Source organism: Glossina fuscipes, unplaced genomic scaffold, assembly GCF_014805625.2.
Source record: "Glossina fuscipes isolate IAEA_lab_2018 unplaced genomic scaffold, Yale_Gfus_2 142, whole genome shotgun sequence".
Classification (NCBI taxonomy): domain Eukaryota; kingdom Metazoa; phylum Arthropoda; class Insecta; order Diptera; family Glossinidae; genus Glossina; species Glossina fuscipes.
Genome location: NW_023998485.1, coordinates 1,201,917 through 1,228,433, shown reverse-complemented (window position 1 = coordinate 1,228,433; position 26,517 = coordinate 1,201,917). Strand labels below are relative to the sequence as shown.

General features: G+C 34.1%; 2 protein-coding genes and 1 long non-coding RNA gene across 5 annotated transcripts; 2 read left to right on the top strand and 1 right to left on the bottom strand.

The window, feature by feature from the left end:
* Positions 1-9,609: 9,609 nt before the first annotated feature.
* On the bottom strand, positions 9,610-13,574 carry LOC119641077 (protein ref(2)P). The gene is made up of 4 exons (XM_038039509.1): positions 13,046-13,574; positions 10,860-11,737; positions 10,104-10,800; positions 9,610-10,044 (listed from the first exon to the last, which is right to left on the bottom strand). The coding sequence occupies exons 1-4, from the start codon at positions 13,218-13,220 to the stop codon at positions 9,896-9,898; spliced, it is 1,899 nt and encodes a 632-aa protein (XP_037895437.1). The 5' UTR covers positions 13,221-13,574; the 3' UTR covers positions 9,610-9,895.
* A 4,017-nt stretch (positions 13,575-17,591) lies between these two features.
* On the top strand, positions 17,592-19,014 carry LOC119641080. 3 transcript variants are annotated; one of them, XR_005247790.1, is made up of 4 exons: positions 17,592-17,759; positions 17,882-18,125; positions 18,200-18,265; positions 18,331-19,014. It is a non-coding gene; the product is annotated as an uncharacterized LOC119641080 (long non-coding RNA). The 3 variants fall into 3 exon arrangements; XR_005247791.1 differs by having other exon boundaries at positions 17,592-18,125; positions 18,331-18,412; positions 18,480-19,014; XR_005247789.1 differs by having other exon boundaries at positions 17,592-18,125.
* A 3,939-nt stretch (positions 19,015-22,953) lies between these two features.
* LOC119641100 (nucleolar transcription factor 1-like) lies at positions 22,954-26,505 on the top strand. Its single transcript, XM_038039543.1, has 11 exons — positions 22,954-23,435; positions 23,489-23,648; positions 23,716-23,828; positions 23,882-24,041; positions 24,110-24,222; positions 24,276-24,435; positions 24,503-24,615; positions 24,673-24,832; positions 24,899-25,011; positions 25,065-25,224; positions 25,289-26,505. Exons 1-11 carry the CDS (start codon positions 22,991-22,993, stop codon positions 25,491-25,493), a joined length of 1,902 nt encoding a protein of 633 aa, XP_037895471.1. The 5' UTR covers positions 22,954-22,990; the 3' UTR covers positions 25,494-26,505.
* The last annotated feature ends 12 nt before the right edge of the window (positions 26,506-26,517 follow it).

Sequence of the window (26,517 nt, the reverse complement as noted above, 5' to 3'; positions counted from 1 at the left end):
AAATTTTTCGAATTTTGTATGGCTGCTGTAGAACCACGCATAGAATGAATCATAAGCATAAAACGCAAAACGTAAATGTTCTCCGTTTGTGTTGTGCGGTAGGCGCGGCCTTTTATCGATTTTGGCCAGGTTTACTTCGAAAAGCGCGTGCAGGAGCTTCAAATGTTGTTGTCAACGTTAGAAGGTGCACAATGGAAGAGACGAACGGATAGGCGAATATATTTGAATCGATTTAGAATTTGATGTTGATCAACAGCATACACATTTTATAAGCCTCCTGACGTTTCCTTCTGGATACTACACAGGTTTTGACAAAAGAATAAAGCTTCGCTAGTCTATAATATTAGTTAGACATGGTTGACTATTTCTATGTAAATGCATCTACTGGAGGATTGCCTGCAGAGTATACGTACAAATCTTTGTCGTATAATTTTCTTTTTGTTCTCGAAACCAGAGATTTTCAGTTTATGTTCTATTGTAGACAATTTGCCTCATTTTCAATATAAAGTCGCTCACAAGAAGTTCCAATATTTTTGCAAAATTTGAAATCTAGTTCATTTTTGCGACAAGAAAAATATTTATTACTCAGAGATACACTATATATTTTGCGCACAATGTATATTCTTTATAATATTTCTGAAGCTTCTTTCTGGGTATGTAAATATTTTGACAAAGTGAATGTACCCGCAACTCGACAAGCTTAACGCTTTTGTGCTAAGAAACTTAGTAAACTTAACCTTGACATAAATCCCCCAGCTGATTGCAAGTCTACTGGAATTCGAAATCTACATTACGTATTAGGTTTATTTGAATGTACACAACCCTCGGAAGAGCTTAATGTAGATGCACTCTTCATTATAGCGAACAATTCAAAATGACTGAATGAGATTTGCCTACTCACCTACACATCGCAAGAACATATCAAGAAATTTGGAAGTTTTGTTATATTGACATGTTTTGGCCCTATTTGGAAACAGTTATAGGAATGACATAATATACAAAGATATAAGTAAAATTCTTAATGAGGAAAGACGGTAAAATTACGGAAGTTTTACTGCAGAAGCACGGTCAAGCCAGTTTTTACGAGCGCATCTATGAATTGATTAAGCTAATATTTCAGTCAATAATTCCCAGGAATAAGAAAGAGAAAACACATGTATTTTCTAAAAGACGTCGTTTCCCTCATCAATATAACCCTCATCAAAAGTGATAAGATCAGTCCAACGGTTGTCTAACATTTTACCTCTTGGAGATCCCTTGCGTTCCGCACAACAGCGTTTAAAACCCGTAAACCATCAACAAATTTTTGATTTCCACGGCGATTAGTGTCACAACAAATTATCGACATGATACGAAGCTTTCCGCCTACAAACGTCATCGTCTATTTAGTCTCATGACTTATGGAGATGGATGCGTTAACTTTTACTTTCCAATCTTTAATCAGCAAACAGGCGCATTTTAGGTTTATTGAATAATACGGTTGCATAAAAGCACGAAAATAAACATTTCTTTTTATATTACTTCCTAAAATTTCAACGACCTTTTATAATCGTGCCGTTTTTTGTATATTTTTTCAAATATTACTGCAACTAAGAATGGCACATAAGATATATCTTTAAAAGAGAAAAGTAGTGGAAAATTTATCTTGGCTAGGTGCGAAAGTTTGATAACAAACGTCTTAAAAAATAATACACAGAAATAGCAAAAATTCAAGTGATAGAGGACGCGGAAATTTGCCGACTACCGTTACTTTTACAATTTCCTTTTAGTTGATCCTGCATAATAATCGTATAAACTCTGAGATCAAGATCAGCTAAATATTGCAAAACGTAGGTTTTTCTTTACAGGAGGCTGATTACTTGTATTTCCCCATTGCAATTTTAAATGCTTTTAGGTGTAGCTAATCAATAGGCCTATTTTGCATTTCTTTTCTTATACAAATTCCTCGAAGTACAAATTTCTGACGCGGCGTAAGGTAAGGCTTTTGAATAAGGAAACTGCGGCCGAAAGTGTCAACATTGTCTTCGGTTTTACATTCTGATCCTAAAGGCATTATACATTTTTTTTGTCTCCGTACATTTAATGATTCACTTATTGTAACGATTATGTTTAACTATAATTTACCGTCACCATAACCATTAATAACAATTTGAATGATTTGCAAACGTCATTCAGGCGAGCGCAACCCCAACCTTAAATGGCGAATTCAAACTTCTATAAATCTCTCTTACGAAACGAAACCTGTTAATTAATCCAAAAAAAGAGCAAAAGGAAATTCCATCAAGTATTTATTTGTATTACTAAATGTGAGAAGAATATGAAAGTTGAATATCATTTTTCTCTTCCCACATCTATTAGCAATCATTTAAGGCGAAAACCGCGTGGTGTGAAAAAAGATGCAATCGAATTCGGAGAGGTTATTAAGCATATATTTAGGTGCAAGCAATAAATTTTTTTCTCAAAAATATGAAGAAACGGCAAAGCTAGGACCGCGATTCATCTCCACGGCACGTAGTGGAGAATTGAAAAAAAATTATATTCGGTTGCGATCGAGTTTCTTATCTTGTTATCCTATTTTTATACACATCACCGAGCGATGAGAGGTATATTCATTTTGTCAAGACTTTTGCATCGCTCAGAAGAAAGCTTCAGACACCTCACAAAGTACTCTTAATCAAAGTCAAGTTGTAAATGGATGTAAGTATGTCCCTCTGTGTAATGTCCATTGTAAGCATTCTGAATGAAGCTATCGACTTCAAATTTTGCAGAAACATTGGAAGTTTTTGCACGGATGTTGGTATTGGAAATGAGCCAAATCGGTTAAATAAGACGCCTCTGTTGTTTTTTTTGCTCTTTACTCAAAAGCTATAGCAGATAAATGTGCTTGTGCAAAAATTGACAACTCCTGCCCAAAATTTAATTTTTTTTTTTTAATACATTTATAAGGCGCAGAAACAAGTTTCAAAAACTTTATGAAGTATATAAATTCTTGGCCAGTTTCAAAGTCGAAATGCAGCTAAGCATGTCCGTCTCTTCATCTGTCCATCTGTTTGCCTGTGCAACTGTGGAGTATTTCTGGTAAACATTCTCCGGTTAGCAAAAATGAATATATCGGCTACAAATTTTCAAAAGAATTTGCGAGAGCACGTCCACAATGCCCACACATCTACGCGACGTGAACTTTATTTTGAAAATAGAAAATGTAATCCATTCCCTGTTTTTCTCTTTTTTAGGATAATGGTGGCGGGTACAAAAGATTCCGTTACGATCGAATATAATTTTCTTACTTGTTTTTTTTTTAGAAGATATTATATGCAACTTAATGAGAAACCGCAAATATATCAGAGAATGAGTTCGATCATATTGGTCCAAAGGAAACTACGAAGAAGCGTTCTAAATTATAAAATTCCCCAAAAGCGAATAGTGTTATCAATAAACTTAAATAAAATAATAACCGGCAATGAGAAGAAATTTTTTGTAGGTAAAAAGAACATATAATAAACACACGACAGGCACTTCCTCCCGTTGCTTTCGATACAATGGACGAAAAGGCACATCTCCCGAAAAAAGTTCAAATTACAACATATTTTAACTGAAAAATGTGTTCACAGACAAGCGCCATTAAGTGTGATGTGATTCTTTAATCTTGCTCGCTCGTTTTCGTATCTAAAGAGTAGGTTGCAAGGCTCGTTCTGTCTTTTTCCAATGTTTACTAATATGCACCCTCTTGATTCAGCGTTGTCTTCTGCAATGACTTAACTATATCGATTTCCAAGCTTGTATGTCTTTTTACCCGTTGTCTGTTACATACTTGCAATATCTGATATTGTCGCCCTGATGAACAGTGCAATTTTTGTGACGCCCAAAAGTTGACATTAGGTGTGATCTCCGAAACCCGATTAGTAATATTTTGTAGAACAGCCATGACATAATTGCGCATATGCAATAAATGCCATAACAACCATACGGAACCAGTTTTTCAATTAATTACTATTGTTCTTATTAATATTATTATTAATTTAGCTGGAGGTATAAATTCTAAAGCTACTACTGATTAAACTAAGTAATCGTGTAGGCAACGGATCTCGTCTAACAGCTCAATGGTCGTGGGTTCAAATCTCAAATGCGATAAAGTAAATTAATAATAATAACAATATTTCTACAAAATTAAATTTCAAATAATTAATTTCAAAATTTTGCATCGGAACGAAAACGGAAGCTGAAGCATTTACTTCTGTCCATGTTATAAAGTTTAGTCATGCTTCCTTGGAATGCCTACTACCCGATAGAGTCCCCATTTCATGATTCACATCAGTCAAAATTATAAATCAATTTGGCTTATAGCGAGTAATGGTTCCACACGTCTATGCGACCAGAACTTTTATTTTGAAAATAGAAAAAATCAGCTGGGCCATTCCATATTATGGAGGATAAAAAAGCAATTCATTTCCTATTTTTGTCTTTTTTAGGATAATGATAATGGATATAAAAGATTCGGTCACGACCGAACATAATTTACTATCTTGTTATAGAATAATTTTGTGTGGAAGCTTTCATCGTGTATGCCTTTTTGTTTATGAGCAGAGAGAGGGAAATCAAGTGTTCACTGCTTTTGGTACATAGGCGCACTCTTTGAAAAGTTGGGGTTATTTTCAAATTTTTTTGCAGGCTTGCAGGCGATGTCTTTGTTTTCGCAAACGGAAGAATATTTATTACAGATATTACATAGTTGCGCAGACGGACGTGCTTAGTTGCGTTCTGGATTTGAAATTCAACTTATATATATACTTTGTGGGGATTTTGAAGCTCGCTTCTGCGTATTATAAAGGTATTGGAAAAAAAAATTTTCAATTTGCCAACAAAGAAATGTAACGTTTTGTTAGCAAATAAGGTTTAAACAGAATTATTGAAAATCACCCTCTTGTTTCACTGAGAAATGTTACTTTAAAGGCATTGTTAAAAAATTCAAACAAAAATTGTTGCAGCTGTGCTGCTTGTTTGCCTTCTTTAAAAAAGTGCTTTGAAAAAAAAGCGTTTAAAGTCTCAGGTGCCCGTATACCGCGAAACATCAGCTATACGCAGCTTGCTTCCAACACTTGGGTTTAGCATGCTGTATACCACGATATTTCCAATAACTGAAAGCTGCTTTCACTATTAAATAGAGAATTGTTGTCGAACCCAAAAGGGTGAGCATTAAAAATTGTGGCAAATTTATTATTCGTCTCTTTTTGAATTGCAGAATTGTTATCTATTTATATATCATTAAGGAAAGGAGAGTCTTTTTTCCAAATAATGTTGAGGATTTCTTTATATCAATTATCTGGAGTTTACTAAATTTATTATATCGCTGGGACAAGCTCAACGACAGTTTTCGAATTGGGAATCCAACGTTGCCATTAACAATGTTCCAAAATGGATAAGTTATGCCTGTAGGATAAGCAAAAGAATGGGAGAAAATTGAAGAAAAAAAGAATTTTCAAAAATCCTCAAATGCATGTAGATTTTTTAGCTTCTGCGCCCGATTTTCAAGTTAGTTTGGTGAATGTTTTTTGGCTTATTTATTTCTCAGTAGTAGCACCTACTAAATCTTAGTCAGGCTGTAAAAAAGAAGCATCTTATAAGTATTCTTACTTTTCATTTCACCTTTTTTGCAAACAAACCTTCTGCTGTCGGCTGCCACGCTTATTAAACGCTTCAACGATTAGGTGGCAGGCATACTTAATTTACTCGTTTTGATGCGGTTTTCATTACAATTCGTTAAAGGGCTCCTCCTTTTCTTCTATTTACATGTTGGTGTACCAAAGCCCATTAAAATATCTCATAAATTTCATAGTTTACGTTGAGGACCACCCATTGATTTGTAAACATTCTACAGATGTTTTTGTTTCGAACTCGTATACTACAATACAAGTAGGTTCAAAAGATCATATGGTTTGACAAAATTTGACCACGCCCCCAAAAATTACTTTATATCATTTTGAAACATTTAAGATAAAAATTGAAATATTTACTGTCACGATCACCCTTAACTTAGTACATTACATTTCCTAGAAAACTTTTGCAAGGAATGAACTCGCCTCTTTTTCCTATTACAGAAATACTCACCACAACTATTAGAAATCTTCTGAGTAAAAATTTGAAATACTGTTAAGTACTATGTTATATGTAAGTTAAGTATGATATGGTCAGAGCACTGTCTGGTGGAGGCTTAAGTATCCTCTTCTATAGTACAAATTGATAAAAGAAGAACTGGAGAAAAGGAACTGTAGTTAATTTTATTTAGGACCATTAAGGATTTTTGGACATAACGTTTATGTTTAATAAATCCAAAATTATCTTGAAAGTGTAACATGCATAATTACAAAAAAGTTATAAAAGCAAAACTAAATCAGCGTTCAATAGCCGTCTGCAAGCAAATTAGAACAGCAAGTCTAAAAGTAAAGAACGAAACAAAAGCAAAATTATAAGTTTTCAAGTCATTTGTTCATGTTTTTTTTTCTTGTTGGTCCAGTCGATGCTAGTAAAAGAATTGCAGAAAAAATTGCTAAATTAAAGTAGCTTTAAAAAATTTGGAAGAATTTATTATTTAAAAATTTTTTGGCTTATTTTCTTCTAAAACACGGAAACCTTACACTTACCGACTACCTCTTCGGTAGCGGTCGAAAAGAAGATAGTTGTAGTAGCGTTTAAATGATCACGTACCGAATCGACAGTTATATGTCCTACTGAACTAGTAATCGTTTCATTGGCTCGATTCGGCGAGCTATTTTCATATAGAACAAATGCTTACTACAGCACTTTATATTTCAAACGAACACAAATTGTAAATAAACTTGGCTAAAATTCTAGCTAGTAACCCAAATCAATAAAGAAAATCAATTGAATTTGAGGGTCCCAAGTCGAACTTGCCTCGGGACCTTAAAAAAAAATTAACAAATTGAATTTTTTAAATAGAGACACTCTGTGCCGAATTCACTTTGGTAACAGAAGTGCTAGGATTGACGGAAATAGCCGAGCTGTCAGGAAATTATACGCTGACATTGGATTCATAGGCCATCTTCTGTTACTCAGGACATACCTCGTTACACGCTATACCCAAAATTTGCATCAAATATCACCACGTGGCGATCCTGCCAATCTTTTGATTTTCTTGGTCAACCACGATTCTTACTTCTTTACAAGGGTATATAAACGAATAAGGCCGCAATGTCTTCGCTAAGCCAAAGAAAAAGTCATGTTTGTCTTATGACACACCTTGTACGCCTACCCATCCCTTTAAGCATTTTATGTTATTTGCACAATTGCCAGATGGATCATGCGGATCGTTTTAAGAGCATTCTTATGCTCTGTCATAGTGTGTGTTATTACTGTTTTAGAATACCCACCTTGAAGTATACATTTATTTATGCACAATTTTTCGATAGCATCGTTTGACCATAATTGATTCAATAACTCGATTATCAAACAATTGCAAGAGCATGGTATACATTTGCTTTGTCTGCTTTGTATTTCTCCTTGTCTTTACAAGAAAAGTGTTCTAGTCTCACTACACCCATACGTTGCATTAGATTCTTTAATCTATCAAATTTTTCAAATCGCATATTGTCAAATAGCATTCAGATATCAAATATTTCTTATTTAGATTTTTACTAATTTCCGTGCAGCTTTTAATCACAAAGAAAACGAAAAAAATGGAAATGACAGAAAGAGAGGATGTTCATTTGAATGAAACCTTCGATTCTGGAATAAAATCTGAAGAAGAAGAATCTCATTTTTCCAATCTCATCCGCTTCGTATCTGTTGTTCTAAATTTATCTTTCCACATCAGTGTGTTGATAATAACAATATCCTTATGTTTAAGTCTCTGGCGTTTAGGTCTTAAAAAGACGGGCATGCATTCCTTCTTCTGTACGTTAGGTGTAAGTAGGAAACAAATTTTCAAAATGCATTTGTTTTTCTTTTATTAATTTTTATCATTATTTTTTCCTCTTTCATTGTTATTGATCTACGGCAGTATGTCTTCTTTGTTGCCGAAGGAATTAATTCGCGCTACTCATACAATCCCCTTTTTTGGGACTTCCATCGGCTCACTAACGTGCTAATTCATATTATTATGGTAACATGTGGCGGACTTTTAGCTGTTGCGGGCACAGCAAAAATCTTCTTTAGCGTTGAGATTCACTACACTTCCTTTCATGGCAAAATCGGTATAATTGATCTTCTCTTGGCTTCGTTTATCATCATTCTAGTCATTTTTGTTTCCAGGTATCGCCTCTCTTATAATGTTGCTCTTAAATATTGTTAGCGGTACTTGCTACATAGCATCGGCTGTAATTTTAGATGATTTAAGATTATTGCATAACTTCTTGGGAATTAGTTCATTTGCGCTTGGCATATATAGCCAACTAACTGGCTATGGTAGTGGTTTCTTTCGTCGTAACTTTGTTCGTATACGTTTGTATAAAATTCTTACGTTTGTCGTGTTGATAGTAGGTGCACTTCATCCCTTTGACGCTTTATTGGATGCTATAGAAACGTCATTACAATTCAATTAGACTTCTTGAAAATATATTTTTTATGCTACAGAATATAACGCAATTTTCCAACAATAACGAAAAAAAATTAAAAAACATTTTTCTTCTTTTCAAAAGTCATAACATATTCAAATTTGCGAGTTCGTTTAAAAGTGGAGAAACTTATATCTCGATCGTCAGATAACTAATTATTAAAAAAACTTGTGCAATTAAATGAAATAAATATTTATCCCGAAAATTCGAAATGTTAAGAAAGATTACGAAATTTGTTATAATGCTTGATTAGAATAACGAACAGTACCTAGAAAGTGCAGACGATCGATTTCTGTAGGCAGTTTGCAAGAGTCGCAGTAGTTTTTGTAGCTGCTTATATGTTTTTTGCCGTTCATTTTTACCAAACTTATAGCGAAATTTTTGAAAAGTGACAACCATTGCGCAATGCAAAAAAGTGGCGTAGGTTGGGCGTGATTACTTTGCATTTAAATGGTTCCTCTGATTTTCCTCTGATTAATACGAATTCCTGTATTTTTGAAAAAAGAGACACGTAAGATGAATTTTAAAAGAACGCTTCAGACTATATAAGAAATTGACTCTAACAACATGTTTTTGTTTAAATATAACCACAGTTTTGCTTCAATATAAAATAACTTAAGACGTAAAAAGATCAATAATTTGGCAGAAGTCTACGGAAATTAAAGTTTTTCTTTCGTGAGCAATCTTATGGATGGGCAATTTCTGTGCAGAATGTTCTTTCTTTGTTCGCAGATTTTCATAGCATTTTAAGTAAGATCCGCAAGCAGCTTAATATCAGATTACAAACACAATTTTCTTGTAAGAAGGTAGCTGCCAACATATTTGTGTTACGGCACTGCTATATATGCATATACGGCTAATTCGACAGTTTTTATTTTCATGAATTCTTGCATTTTTCATTTACGCGCACCTGCAATTTAACTAACTTTTGAAGCGTTGTTACGATGTGGAGCGCAAATATAAAAATGTATATATAAGACCGTGCCCTAAAAATTTTCGCGAAATGTTTATGTGAAAAAGAAAAATTGAATGTATACATATATATGTGTATATATATTATTTATTTATTTTTGCATTAATACACCGACATATCTAAGCTAAGTTTGGCGATTAAATATTGATATATATATGTATTATTTGTGAAGAAAGCATAAAATATTAAAAGACAGAAATGCCTAAAGTTTCGCTTGAAAGCGAAGTAAATGAATGAAAATATATATGCAAATTAAACGAAGAAAATGTTACAAAAATACAATGAACCATAAATAAGGAGGAATACAACAATGCATTAAAAAGTCTCCTTAATATTGGTACAAATTTCAAGCAATTTAATTAGCATTTCTTTGGGCAGCCGACATTAAGTCTAACGCTTCAGGGATATTGCCCTGAACGCTTTCCAAAAGCTGTGTTAACCAAGCTCCCTCATTACTGAAACCCATGTTCATCATAGCTTTAACGGCATAGTTAACGCGTTCATCTACATGAAAAACAATGAAAGATATTTTTAAGCTAAAAAATCGGAGAAGAGAAACTTACCAGCATGATAATTAATTTCAGTAAATGATTCCGTTGGGGTTATGTTAGTCGAAGTAGTCGCGTCAATAATGGAATTAGGTATAACTGGCACGTTGGTAATGTCTGCAGAGACTGAAACATTACTTTCGACCATTGGTTCATTTGCCGGTTTTTCATCCTTTTTATCAGTATCAGTTTCAGTAGTAGTCACATCATTTACATTTGTCTGCTTATCAGCTTTTGATAAAGCCAAAGCATCAATTTTAATAAAAGATTCCGAGCCGCTGTCGTTATCACTGTCGCTGCTTCCACAACTTAAATCCATATCTTGAGGTTGATTTGAATCGACAAGAATTTTGTCCTGAACATTATCGATTATCTTTTCATCACTTGATATTTCAGCATCAGTATCATTACGATTATTGTCATTCTTATTTGACGAAACGTCGGAAGAGTTATTGGAATTGATAGAATTTTTAGGTATATCATTAGTAGGGTCGTTGGAATTGAGATTGTGGGGAATGTTATCACTATCTTCGGCGGCTTCATCCAAAGGATCTAACATTTTGGAGAACATATCACTGAAGTTATTTAAAATTTGTATGCCAGTTTTCATGAAATGCGGATCTAAAAACTGGGCTATTGCATCCAAAGGTATAGCTGGCATTGCAGGAGCAGAAGATGCCCCTTGTTCCCCACTTGAACTTGTAGCATTAGCCTGTCAATTACAAATAAAATAAAGCAAAAATTAATTTTATACTGAACGCACTATACGACCTTCTTATTCGAGGCTTCAAAAGGTCCATTTGACGAGTCAGTTGCAGAAGCAGCTGTTCTAACTGCTTGCATAGCAGTTTCATGTACAACCTTTGCTGCTATCTCAGCAGCCGTACGAGCTGCCTCATGAGCTGCTACTGAACTCACATTAACCCCATTTTCCGCAGCTGCTTGTTGCTGTTGTTTATCAGTTTTCTCTCCGGAAGCACTTGGCGCAACCCCACTTGTGCCACCCTCAGCCAAATCTTGCATCATATCATAAATATGTGTCCAGATGCCATGACGTTGATGGCGTCTTCGTCGTCTACGTCCGTTAGATGACGTGCCATTTTCACTACCCGAATTTGCCTCGCTGACTTTGCTTTCGTTAATTACAGCTGCTCCCAAGCCCACGGGACAACTTGAATTGACACTTCCCTTCGAACGTTTGCCGTGCTTTCGGCCCGATGAAGAGCGATGATGAGGTGTTACCCAAGTCTCTACCATATTTGGACACTCATTATTTGGCATTCGAATCATCATGTGTTCAGCATGCACATGCTTGACCTCGCAATGCTGGCAGAGATCGTAGTTTTCGCATTCAATGCATTTATAACGGAAACCCATGATCGGTGACATTAAGCAATTGTCACATTCAACTCGATGATGTATGACGAATTCAGCTGGGTCGCCCACCATGTTGACAACATCGGTGCCTTCTACGTTGTTTGAAACGGCCTGCGAAGTAACAGCTTCACCGTCTATTTGATTGAATTCTTTATTGGGTTCTTGCAGATTCTTTATTGGAGCCACAAATAAATGAGGATTTTTCGAAAATTTAGCCATAAAAATATCATAATCGCATTGATTAATAATTTCGATTTCGTCAGCTTGTTCATCTATTATAAATGAAATAAAATAATAAAATGTTACGACAAGTTGTATTGTCTGCATATCCGCAACATAAAACTCCGATTTATCAACAATTTATTTCGAAGAACACAAAAAGAGAAGAATGCATAAAATTTAAAAAACTTTTAGTATTAATCTTAATGAATGGTGTAGAAAAATAATAAGTTTTAACTAGGAAAAGATGTATTGCGTTGGTATTGGATTTTAACATATTATGTTCGAGAAGAAAAAAATTCGCATTTTTAACATAAAATACATAAGAGAAAAAGGTATTCACATTATAGTGGATTTGCGACAACTGGTAGCAAGTCATGTCACATAGTGTGGGGACGAACTTTACAAAGTTAATTTAGAGTCCCATGCTAATTAAAGAAACATGCTTTACAGAGTCTCTATTGCATTTTCATAGCTGTGGAATAATAAATTAAGTATGACTTCATTCTTAGAATATTTCCATCACCATTGACTAATTGTAATTCGTTAAATTTTTTGTTTTTAACGAGGGAAGTTCTGCATACCAATTTTGAACATCGCACTTAACTTCTAAAAATTTTATGTGACACGCTTAACATAGCAAGCGCGACAGGCGTAAAATAGCTGAGCTATTCTAATTACCAATAAATAGCAAACTTAAACAGGTTGACTTTACGAAGAGAAATTATAGTAGAATGCTTCGATGTCATGGGAGATGTTTTAATAGCATATTGGTGGTTTCCACAAACACAGTGAAGAATCGAAAATCTCACTTATCACTCTAATAAAAGCACAAATAAATAACGGAATATTTATGCGTTATGAATATTTTACAAACCTAACGTTTCTTTCTTCTTGGAAATAAAATAGGAATTCAAAATATCTTGTAAATTATTTCCGACTTATAGCAAAAGTGAATTGAAGAAGTTTAATACACTTATATACGATGATTTTTGACTAAGTCAAGTTCGATGTATTAAATATATCTCTACCTTTATTTTAATGGACTCTTATCGCACTCTCTTCGTCTATATAAACGTAACCAATCTTTCCACTTTTGGAAAAAAAAAAAACTTTTCATAATAATGCTATTGGTTAATAATAGCAATAAAAAAAGTAATTCGGATTTGAGTCATAGGTATAGATATATTTCGTCGCCATTATCAATTGATTGGTTTAAAATTCTTTTTCCTCTTTTTGAATAGTATTTGTGTACGTACGAAATTGAGTGTGTTTGGTCCTTGGTAAACCAAATAAACACTAATCCGAAGAATTGTTTTTAAAACGTTTAAATACCTTTGTTATCTCTATCATCCACTTACCGAACCAAAATGTACGTATTTCACAAGCTGGCAAATCACGTTCACGAAAGAAGTACATCTCAATTTCCTTTTTTAGATACTCAAAAGTGGGTGAAGGCATTTTCAGGTAGGCGTGCAAATCCTTGCCTGTCTGCAATTTATAGGTGAGTTTCAAGAATTTATCCGGCGATGACATCTTTATATAGTCTTTTTTTTTAATACGTGAAATGAAACAGTTTAATCACTTTCCTGCTCTTTTTTAGTATCACAAATATTTTCTTTGTTCTTTTCGATCGTTTACACCTTCGGCTTTCCACAGCAAAACTAAAGTAATTTTCGTTACTGTTCGTCACTTTTATAGACAATATGCAATAATATGCGAATTTACTTTTTCCGTTAAACTAATAGCAAATATAAATGTTTACGTCTGAAATCAATATTTTCATTCTTGATTATTCTTGAAACTTCCTCAAATGTCAGTTCTGCAATTCATCCATTAATCAAGTTCAACTGTTCGTGAAGTTTTTGCATAATAATGTTTTCTTGTGAAATTGTATTTTTTATATAGAATAGAATTGCCAACACTATCTATTTTATACTTCTTTATGATTCTTAAAGTGTGGCTACACTGTCTCCGTGAAAATACCAAGCCAAAATCTAAGTTTTCATATCGTTTAATTTGCAGATAGACACGGCTATAATTCTTTCTGTTCATATATATATATCAAGAATATCAAGAATAGGTATTTTTATGCAATAAAAATAAATTTTTCTCTTGTCCTGGACAGAGGCACAGATTTCTCGCCGATTTATTGGTATGTACACTCGCATAACGTTTATTAAACAAAAAAATTAATAATGCTTCTATTAAAACTTTATATATAAGTTATTAAAAGAATATTTACGAAATTCTTTTATGGCTTGTAAGCCTCTTTCAAATTAAACAACTAGTTCATTCCTTGACAACAGGAAATTGTATTAAATTAAAAAAGAATATCTCAAATTAAAAAATAGATTGCGGAAATATGATAGCGTTCTTGTCACACTCTTTTTAGAGTGCGGATGAAAATTCGATAAGTACGCCATTGAATTTATACGGAATTAGGTTTCCTAATTTATCTTCAATTTTGGAAAACATATGATATAATAACGACAAGTATAATGACGATAAGTATGCGTAACAGTATACTGTCAACGTGGTATGGTATATTATGACGTTTTGAATGGACATGTCGTGAGCATATTCGCGCTAAAGCAGAAATATTTATTTAATTGAAATTTTCAACATTTTGATCAATTATCTTAAGGCTTAGGCAATGGTTTGAAGAATTTTGTAAGTTTCTCTTGCTTGGCAGTTTTTAGAAGCTCCTTAAATTCAGACTGATACGCAGCAGTCGCATTAGCAATTTGCCTCTTAAAAATAAGACTTCGTTCCATAGACGGATCAATGTTCATAAAAAAATCGCCAAACTCATTTGCCATTCTTAAACCTTCACTAAGACTTTCCAAATTAAATGCCACATTTCCAGTGCTCGTTGAAGTCCCTTCAATGGGCGGTGAATTGAACATTTCCTCCAAGTCAACTTCAGTCAAATCTTCCTCTTGCGATTTAAGCAATTTCTGAATGTTATTTGATTCTATCTGTTGGAACCCATCTCGTCCTATTCCATTCGCGATTTCGACTATGTTTTCAGTCAAAGTTTGAACTTGCACAGATGCTTTGTCATTTTCCGCAGTCAGAGCAGGCCACAGTTTTTTCCACCATGACTTCAATGTGTGTGGCTTCAGTTCTTCCAATGATTCGTTTATGTTTACGACGCATTTTGCTATGTCAAATTTCTTTTGCATTCTATAATATTCATATCAGGACTACATTCCATATTATCCAATATGATTTTGAAGGGTCGTCTAATGTAACAGAGCTTAAAGGCCTGGATTATTCCTTGGTCCATAGATTGAAGCAAAGCCGTCGTGTTGGGAGTTAAAAATGTCACTTTTATATTTGGATGCATAGTTTCAAGTTCGCGAGGATGACCTGGTGCATTGTCCAAAACTAGAAGTGCTTTAAAGTCTAAATTCAGTTTTTTTAAATAAGTTTCAACTTCAGAAACAAAACAATTCCGGAACCAGTCACAAAAAATCCGCGAATAAAGAAATTTATAGCCGCGAATATGCTCGCATTTTTTTCATCCGCGAATAGTGAAACCGCGAATAAAGGAAGCGCGAATAAGGAGCATTTACTGTACTGAAAAAGAATACTTATGTCGAACTTAATACTACTGCACAAACACATGGCGTATATAATACAGGAAGGTGTACGAAATATATATGGCAGTTTTAAGCAACTAACGAAGTGTCATCGGGATGGCGTAGTTGGTGAAGACGCCGATGTGAATATGTGAGTCTTTGGTGTGAGGCGTTGTGGGTTCAATTTCGCGCTCGTTTTTTACTGCTCGACTTATTTTTTTATCGTCTATTTAAATGATAAATGCCAAAGTCAAACATTTATATTTAAATTTAGTAATTCGGAATTAATTATAATATTAATTCGCTTTTAATAACGATAATAGAAAATATATGTATAGTAGAAATCAGTATTATAACAAAAATTTTTTAGCAATAAACATAAATATATAGAACAATTATGGTAATTATCCGAAAAAAAGCGAAATTTATTTATAAAAAATGCTCATATGAACATACCAAAAATAGAAACGGCCAAGCACGGAAAAACCAAAAGTTGAAAAATATTGCCTATGCACATAATTGCTTAAGCAAACATACCCACAATGAATGTTGCTGCGCACATGTTGCTAGCGAAATGTTCTATCTCATATATACGGTGTTTTTGTTTCACATGACTGGCTACGCAAAAATATTTCCAAGCTCTCCAGGTAAATCTCCTATAAGATTTATTATGAATGCTATTGTCATTACCGAACGTTAAAATGCATTTACTTTGTCTTTATCTTGCACTAAGAGACCTTTCAAGTACTCCTGTGCTTCCAATAATTTGGATTTATTTTTAGCTATGACTTTGGGTACCATATTATATTTAAATTAAAAAAAATTTGGAGCATAAGCCTGGGAACGGACAATCTCTATCTATTGTTATCTAGAAAGCAGGTGTTATTAACAATGCTAAAGCTTCCTAAGTTAAAATGCCGAAAGTTGCATGATAATATCAAACAGGCATAATATGTTTTTTGATACAAAGAACGAGCTGGAGGACCAAAAATGTTCGAAAACAATGATTTGCAAGACCTTCTAGACAAAAACCAAACTCAAACTCCAAAAGAACTTTTGAGCAGCTTAGCAATTGATGAATCAACTGGTTGTAGATATTTACATGTGGTGCGAAAGATGCAAAAGAGAAAATGCCTAGTATACGAAAAATCCATCTTCTAACCATTTTAACATAGAGGTTTCATTGCTTGCGAAGAAAGTTTTCTGTGATGTATTGTGACTTGTGACGAAAAGTGGATCTACTACGCAAATCCCATGGTTTAGTTTAAGGGATCCATCCACATCGACATTATCCATGGTCATAAAGTTTTGCTATGCATATGGTACGATCAGCAACGTGTAGTGAAAAGCGATTAATGACCAGAATATATGCAAGCATATATAATTAATGGTGGTATTGTGTGGAGAAGTTATAGAAAGATTCCCTATGAATCTTTTTAAACGCAAATTAAAGGCAGCGAATGCCAGTGTTCAGATCTCTAAAAGCAGAAGCTTTTCACAAAATAAGTTTAAATTATTAATACTTTTCTTTCTTATGTATTAAAATGTTTTAGTCCGCAAAATAGTAAATGAGAAGCTATTGAATTGTATAAATTTATGATCCGAGTTGTGTAGGATGTGCTATGTGTATGGAGCAAGTAAATCTGCGTTTTGCTTAAATCAATGGTTACTCAATACACATGAGTATCCTGCAGCAATAGATCTTGTTCCTTGCAGTAATTACGTAGAGACATCTGCAACCATTTTTAATTTCCTTACTCGTTCATTAAATTTTCATTACGTACTGTTTAACATTCAATTTTCCTAGTTGTTTGTAGTAGGAGCAAAATTAGTAAAAATTGTAAGTGCCAGTGGCTTTATGAAAACAATCGGGCGCAATAGCTGGTAATGCTTATTGTCTTCTCTTCATGACACTATCCCCGTGCTCAGATATGCACGTACACAAGCGTAAAGTTAAATGCGAAATAATACAAGTGCAATATGTCAACGAAACAATTCGCTTGGCATCAGAGTAACAAGCCACTATTCAGTATCGTATATATGAAGGCATTTTTACGTTGTTCATATATGTGTATGTGGATACAGTAAAAATATTGTGTTAATTTAACTGCACAATAAGAAAATGTACTCTTCCAAAACTAATCGAACTGTTTTATGATAACGTTAATTCTGCAAGAAATATACAATTTTTTGAAATAGCTTTTGCTAGCTTCTATGGCCAGAACAATTATTCTTCTATCAACTCGCCATTACTCTACGAATTTCAAGCAATTTAATTAGCATTTCTTTGGGCAGCCGACATTAAGTCTAACGCTTCAGGGATATTGCCCTGAACGCTTTCCAAAAGCTGTGTTAACCAAGCTCCCACATTACTGAAACCCATGTTCATCATAGCTTTAACGGCACAGTTAACGCGTTCATCTACATGAAAAAAAAATGAAAGATATTTTGATGCTAAAAAATCGTAGAAGAGAAATTTACCAGCATGGTAAGTAATTTCAATAAATGATTCCGTTGGGGTTATGGTAGTCAAAGTAGTCGTGTTTACGACACATAGATAGTAACGATTTTAAGCTTCGCATAACAGATGTTTATATTTAAATTAAATAGTATACATGTTAGTAGAGTAGCTCACTTAATATGCTCTCTAAACAATTGCATGTGAATCGTGAGACGTCCAATATTCGTTATCAAGCCCAAATGCATAAGAAATTATGAATGATTTGGACGACGAATATGCTAATAAAAATACAATACATAATGAACTAAATAAAAGGCGAATAAAAAATAATCAAAGGTCCACCATACCAAGAAGTACAGGGATAAGTCGTGCTTTAAGTAGAACAAAGTAAAGGTAATCGAAACAGTATATATATATATATTTATAAATCCCTTATTTGAAACTTATGTTAAAATTTTTATATTTAGATTAAAGAAGTCCGCCCACAAAGTTAAGTCAATGGAAAATCGGGCTTGGAGAACCGCAAGTAGAAGGTAAATCAAATATAATAGAAATATGTTAATATGTTTGTAACTTATGTTGAAATTTTTATATTTAGATTAAAGAAGTCCGCCCGCAAAATTAAGTCCAACTGTTCGCTCATCGCCTCATCGTAATGTAAGATTCGCTGCATCCCAAAGGTAAGTTTGCATTTATCCTTACTTATAATTATGTATAATTTATTCATTAATTTTTATTTTATTTTAGATTAAAAAGCAAGCATACACCTCCACTCATCGTTTCAGCAGAATGCGATACTTCCAAAGGCCAATGGTAAGTTTGTGGTCGTCTTTATATATAAAATTCAGTAATCACAATATTTTTCTTTTGCACATGTCAGCACACCGAAAAGATGTGACTAGGCATAGCAGGAATTTTTTAAAATTTATATGTATGTTGTGTATTATTATGTATTATTATTATTGTAAATACTATTGTAATATTTAATTAGGTCTATAATGGTGTAGGCATAAATGGGAGCCAGCCATTTCAAACAATTGGCAACGCGCCTATCACGGTACCCCAAGGGTGGTGCGGAACACCGTGAAAACCAGGCTCTACACATTCTTGTACTTTGCGGTTATGTGGAAGAAGCCGCGACCTATTATATTCTATGTATCAAAAATTACGGCGCAATAATTTGGCGGTAACATCCGTCATGAGGCACAATTCAAAAATATGCGAAAATCGATCGGCAGGTCTGTAAAAATTTACAAAAACTAGTGAGGAGACGTTCAAGGGGAGATAAATGCTCTTCTTTTATACAATTATATATATAAGATTGTATGTTATATAAAACCACTTGTACGAATATATCGAAGAATTAACAGAAAATATTCAAAAATATGCGAAAATCGACACCCTTCAGAGATTCGCATAGTTTTCCTTGGAATTTCGTTGGCGTCTCCTTAATAATGATAATGGAATTAGAAGGTGCTTAATAAAAAAAAAAATTTACAATATATAAAGAGGCACTTTACAGTTCATATTTGCACAATCTCATTCTCTTGCACCGCTACCACTGGTACTGCGCTTACTAGATGAACCACTTGATGTATGTCGTGGTAACTTGGAGCCGCTAAAATGTCCTTCCTTAGATTCGTTTGGAAAGAAAGCCGAATTGACATTGCGATCAGTTCCACACCGACTTTTTTTCTTAGGCCCTACCTTGTTTGCAAAAAATTGATCAAATTACGTAAGTCTTTACTATTTCGCTTGAATAAGCATTGAACATGTTTGCCACCTTTCTCTTTTTAGCAATTTGATATTGATAGTCGACTGAAATCTCGTACGAAGGGAACCATAGTTAGTGAAATGTTGATCAATCTTCCTCAGGTGGATCTTATACAAAGAGAAAAAGGCATGAAATTAGCCCTAACTGCCACGAAAGGCTTTGTTATCCTCATATTGTGGTTCACATCTTTGCCAAGATGTATTCAATAAATGAGATGCATATGAGAAGACGAACCAAGTGATTATCAAAATAGAATAAAAATGGAAAAAATATAAAAATTAATAAAAAAACTTAAATCATAGGTTACGTTACAAAAAATCGGTATCAATCATTCAATGCCATGATTATAGCTGTTTATCGTGAAATTTGTGTAATAGAACTAAAGGAAAATTACATTCTTGAACTCACGTACAACTTTGGTCAGCAAGTAAGGTGAATTAGTTTAAAAAAGTGGAAAACTTTATTCTTCTAAATGAATTGGGTCGTCTTCATTGCCTTCGTAACACTTATTTAATAATCTTTATTAACGGTTTAGCTTGACGAAAGAATGACGAAAGAATGTCAATGTGCGTTTGGTGTTTGGAACGACTTTAGCTCTGTTTCTTCACCCTTTTGGTTCACTTTTTGCATGATATTCGATTCGCTCGGTCGATTGTTTTCGGGTCATCTGCGAAGGTGCAAATATCATCTCCCCTACTGAACTATTTCATGAAGTCGCGTCAATCAGAAGCAGAGACGTAATCAAAATCGAAAAAATTTACAGAGACACATGCAAGTCTCCAGCACTTGAGTATAAAAATATGCGAATATTTTTCACGTAAGGTATCTTATGTTAAGGAAATAAATGTATAATTTTCACAATTAAGAGACAGATGAGCGCACAGATTGACGATTATCCACAATTGTAAACAAATGTTGACCCTTACTCTCAGATGCTCGAGAAATGTAGACGCTTACTTTCAGATGCCCGAGAAATTTATACATACAACAGCTGTTAATAAACAAGTATAGACCCTTACTCTCAGATGCCCGAGAAATGTATGTATATTGAGGTGTGTAAGCCATGCAAACAAATATCGGTGTATTAGCGTTTATTTGACACAACAGAAATAACGGCGCGTTATTGCCATAAGACGAAAAGACACGTTACTATAGTGCACTAATTTAAAGTGGCCTTTGAATTGTTGATTATTAAATCTTTGCGTGATCCTTAATGATCACCATTTACCATTACTACGTAACATTCGTTTACGGGCAGTAGAGGTTATTGAAAAACGTTATGGATTACTGTCTGCACAATTGCTCATGTACTTGTATTATCAGCCCAGTTTCTATCATTTGCATGTACATATTAATCCAATACGTCATGATGCTCCCGGTATTTGGTGTGAAAAATCTCATATGCTTGGTACGGTCATGTACGCCTTGACCTTTTAGTAGACAGAAATATTTCAAAACGAAAAGAAAAAATTTCATGAATTACGGCGTTGGGTAGTCAGTTTACTTACCATACCAGAAGGTGCGTAACTCAATTATTGATAGGCGACGTTTACTAAACAAGTAATCTTCAAACTCTTTCCTCACGTCCCAATACGACAATGTAGCACACTTTAGAGAAGTATGCAAAGGCTTCTTTTAATTAAATACATAACTAGCTTTGACGACATCAGAGCGCAAATCCATCGTATTAAAAATTAGCAGTTTTGTATGCCGAATGATGAAGTTTCGAAATGTAATATCTTTTAAAATTGTTTTGAAATTTTTACGTTTAGAAAACACTAAGGGGACTGATACAATGAACCTTCATTTTCAGCTTAAGTGGGCAGCCGCGACACCATATTATTTTACAAGAAAATGAAAATAAAAACATATGATTTTACAAAACGAATCAACGTAAACATAAGGAATAATTTTATAAAAAATAAGAGAGTGGTTGACTGCTAGCGTATACTTGAATAGTCAAAGTAAGAAATCAACACAAATATTACGATAAAAAAATTAGTGTGAGAACAAATAATCATCTTGAAATTGGTTAATGAAAAAAAGAATTAATACTATATCATGGCGTCATCGAAAACTCCGTTGTTATTACTAACTTCCATTATTTGAAAATTACTTTTCAATATAATATGCTTTAATAAAACAATTTGACATACGTACTTTGTAATAAAAATGAATCAATTTTTGTAAAATTGGATATGTAGCTCTTAAATTTGAAATACGAAACTTATAAATTGGTAGATTTTATAAAATTTATAAATTGAATATGTGCCAGACGTGGGAATATAAGCGTCATTTCGTTTGTCGGGTTAATAAGACCTACGTGGGACCTGTAATGAGAAACCGCTTTACCATACTATTTTATAAGAAAAGTTAAGGAAATGGATAGGTGTAGAAACTTAATACTAGAAAAGAATATTTATTTCGAATTTAATACTAGAAAAGAATACTTATTTCGCACTTAATACTGAAAAAGAATACTTATTTCGAGAAGTAAAACTAAATGTATCGACATAAATGTAAACAACAAATATGTTAATAACAATGATAAGAAAATTTACCGCAAAAGCAAATTAAGTTTTTGATGAATTAGGAGAATTACCATGCGCCGGGCTTTAGTGACGCAATAGAACAAAGAGAAAGAATTAAATGTTTTGATTTGACACATATATAAAATTAGTACAAAATGATCACAAAAGTAGACAAATAATTTCGAAATTTAAAATAGCTTGACTTTATTTCTTCTTGTGATATTTTTTCCTTTTGATTTACTTTTGTATATAGATGTAAAACCATTTGATTTGCTGATACTCATATCGTCTCGTTAACAGTCGACAAAGATGAAGGTTGGAAAATAGGAATAAAGCAGCATTTAGTATATCTGGGCTGACATAATGAAATTTCGCTTATATTCTTAGGGCTGAGGGAGGAGTTTACAATATAAATATTATAAATTTTACAAATTTATATATTGTATGTACAATATACGTACATTTAAATTCATAAACCGAATTTATGTTCCATATTATATATATATAATTTAATGCATTCGGCAGCTTTTAGCAACAGCCTGGTAGGGCCTGACACAGTGAAGCTTCGTTTATATTCCCTGGTCTGGGGAAGACCAGCTTTGTCATATCTAATGTACCTCTTTAGAGATATCAGAGCTTTCCAAAAATGGAAAGTAGGAATAATGCATCATTGTGTTAAGCGCTATAATTTGCTAATAGCATAGGTTCGAGAAAAGTTGAACAATTTTGCGGCTTCGCTGTGTTTGTTTACATTGTTTTCCATAAGTTCATTGTTCAGGTCTGATAGCAAAGCGAAGCTTAATAGTGTGAACAGTTTTATTGCCATTTTGCGTGCTAGTTTGGTGGGTGTGTATTTGTCAGAAATTTAAACAATCTGGCACCTCTTCTTGTGTCAGTTGCAGAAATTTTAGTCTTCGCTAGATTTTAGAGTGATTCTAAGTGAAAAGTAAATAATGAGGCATATTAAAGTGCAGAAGAGTGAGAAAAGACGCCTGTCACAACAAGAAAAACATTCACTACCCTCAGCAACCTTGGAGAAACCCCAAAGCAATATTGCGTTAAAAGCAACAATTATAGAAGAAGTAGAAGAGGAAGGCGACAAGTATAACTTAGCCAAATTAATAATGGATTTAGACGATGGCAAAGCTCTGTCGATACAGGCACAAAAAGCAACTAAAACCGAAATGATGGTATGTGATCAAATGTTTAAAAACGGATTAATGTTACATGGTCAGGAAGGCTGTATATCAGCTCCTGAATCTATCTCGAAAGCAGCTAATGTGCAGAAGCGCCGTAGTGTAGGATTCACAGAGCAACCACGCAATGATCAGCTGGAGCCGTATTCTTTGAAAAGACGTAAAATTAATGTTCCCGGAGCTCTTAAAATGCCTTTAACTGGTAACGCGTAATCTTAAAACCATAAAATTACGTTAAATGTAAATTTGTTTAAGGTTATGTACGTTACATGAATGAACGACGTGACAGCTTGCGTAGGGAGCACCCCAACAAAACAGCTATAGAACATACAAAAATTATAGGACAAGAATGGCAGGCGATGCCCGCTCATCTTAAAGCGCCTTATATGAGGGCGGCGGAACTTGATAAAGAAAGGTTGGTAATTGATTTAAAAGTACTTTGGGAAAATCGATCTTATTCCGTAAAGGATATCTTTTGTTAGATACCTTAAAGAATTGCATACTTTTCTTGAATCCCATCCCGATGAACCGGCCCGATATCGTATGAAAAGAAATAAAATTAACGTCGCCGGAGCCCTTAAAATGCCTTTAACAGGTAACTTGTGAGTTTAAGATCACGAAACAATATTAAATGCACATTTATTTAAGGTTATGTGCGTTATATGAATGAACGACGTGACAGCTTGCGTAGGGAGCACCCCAATAAAACAGCTATAGAACATACAAAAATTATAGGACAAGAATGGCAGGCAATGCCCGCACATCTTAAAGCGCCTTATATGAATGCCGCAGAACTTGATAGACAAAGGTTGGTGACTGTTTTAAAAACATTTTGAAGAAGTGGATATAGATAGATTTAAAAAAACTTTTTTTTAGATATCTTAAAGAACTGCATGCTTTTCTTGAATCCCATCCCGATGAGCCGGCACGCTATCATTTGAAAAGACGTAAAACTAACGCTGCCAGAGCTCTTAAGATGCCTTTGACCGGTATCGTGCAAACTTAAAATCATAAAATAATATTAAATGAAAATTTTTTTAAGGTTATGTACGTTATATGAATGAACGACGTGACAGCTTGCGTAGGGATTACCCCAACAAAACAGCTATAGAGCATACAAAAATTATAGGACAGGAATGGCAGGCAATGCCCGCACATCTTAAAGCACCTTATATGAGGGCGGCAGAACTTGATAAAGAAAGGTTGGTAATTGATTTAAAAGTACTTTAAGAAAATCGATTTTATTCCGTAAAGGAAACCTTTTGTTAGATACCTTAAAGAATTGCATGCATTTCTTGAATCCCATCCCGATGAGCCGGCCCGCTATCGTTTGAAAGGACACAAAATTAACGTTGCCGGAGCACATAAAATGCCTTTAACTGGTAACGTGTGAAATTTAAATCAGAAACAACACAAGATTTAATGCAAATCCCTTTAAGGTTACGTGCGTTATATGAACGAGCGACGTGACAGCTTGCGTAGGGAGTACCCTAACAAAACAGCTATAGAGCATACTAAAATTATAGGGCAAGAATGGCAGGCAATGTCTGCAGATCATAAAGCGCCTTATATGAAGGCCGCAGAAATTGACAGACAAAGGTTAGTAGCTGATTTAAAGATACTTCGAAGAAACGGGTCTAATTTCGTAAAAAATTTTTTTGCTAGATATTTTAAAGAGATGTCTACTTTCCTTAAATCTTCTCCGGATGAGCCGGAACCCTATCGCTTAAAAAGACCTAAAGCTAATGCTGCCGGAGCTCTTAAAATGCCTTTAAACGGTAAGGTGTAGGCTTAAAATAGTAAAATAATATTAAATATAAATTCTTCTAAGGTTATGTACGTTACATGAATGAGCGACGTGAGAGCTTGCGCAAAGAGTACCCTAACAAAACAGCTATAGAGCATACAAAAATTATAGGAGAAGAATGGCGGACAATGTCCGCAGATCGTAAAGCACCTTATATGAAGGCCGCAGAACTTGATAGACAAAGGTTAGTAATTGATTTAAAAATGTGTCTAAGGAAATAATATAATTCCAAGAAAAATTTTCATTAGATATCTTAAAGAACTCAGTTTCCTTAAGTCCCGTCCCGACGTTTTAGTTAGCGAACTGGCTCAAAATAAACCGCGCAATCCTGTCGATGGTTGCTTCTTTTCCAACATCACTAACAATATCGCCAGCACCACTACGAAACTATTGACTAATCAGGAAATCCCATGTCAGAACATGGATACAATGTGTGTTTATATGTGTGTATAAATATATAAATTATAGGCCATTTTTAGTTGTTTAACCACCTATTGTTACTACTACTACTAATGTCGAAGATTTTAAAATGTTAATTTTAAATATCGTATATTAATTTTCTAAGAATATACGGTCTCTATTTATGTTTACATATAGACTGAATTACACAATATAATAAGCACGACAACATAAAGTAAAATTTTCGGCACATATTTCGCTGGCTATGATGTATAAGAGCACTTCGCATCTGCACACGCCATACATCGTAATTACCCTCATCTAGTTTCTGTATATGATATAATGAATTCGTTTCGTTCAGTACTCACGAAACGTGAATGTTCAGACCGCGTAATTGTTGAAATCAGCGAGGCGTTTTATGTCATTGGAATTTTGGGTTGTGCAAACCCGCAGTAGATTGCCATTACACCCTTTAAAGGGAATCATTCCTTATGAGGCGTGGAGTAGTTATAAGCTCTGCCTTGGCCGGTTTCAGATTTTTGGGTTTTGGATGATTCCGGTGAAGTATAATCTAAACAAAGATCCGATGACGTAGATTAAATATCATTTGCATTGTGTAAAATTCGAAGGGATTACAAACAGTGTAACATTCTCGGGGATATGCCCCAAACTTAAAGAAATATGGAGTTCCTCGGAGTGTAGCAAAGGCATGCAAATGTAGTCAACGGGAAAAGTAAAAACTTGATGCATTTATTTTTAATGTCGTCAGAGTTACGTTTATGCGACATGTTAGACTAGCAAACTTTGTGAAATTATTTATATGGCGCATCGGAAACTTTTGTTAATGATGCGACTTAATACCAAGTTTCCTAAAGCAATACACGTCCTCAAGCTGCCTAAAAGGAAATGAATACTAGATGGAGAGTTCAGCCAAATTAGTTTTGAAGCGGACCAAAATGAAACATGCTTATACATAACACATAATCGAAGTTATTGTAAGAAAGCAAGTCAAAAATTACTTGATTCAAATCGAAAATAAAAGAATGTGTCGATAAAACCCTAATAATACGTTCTTCGG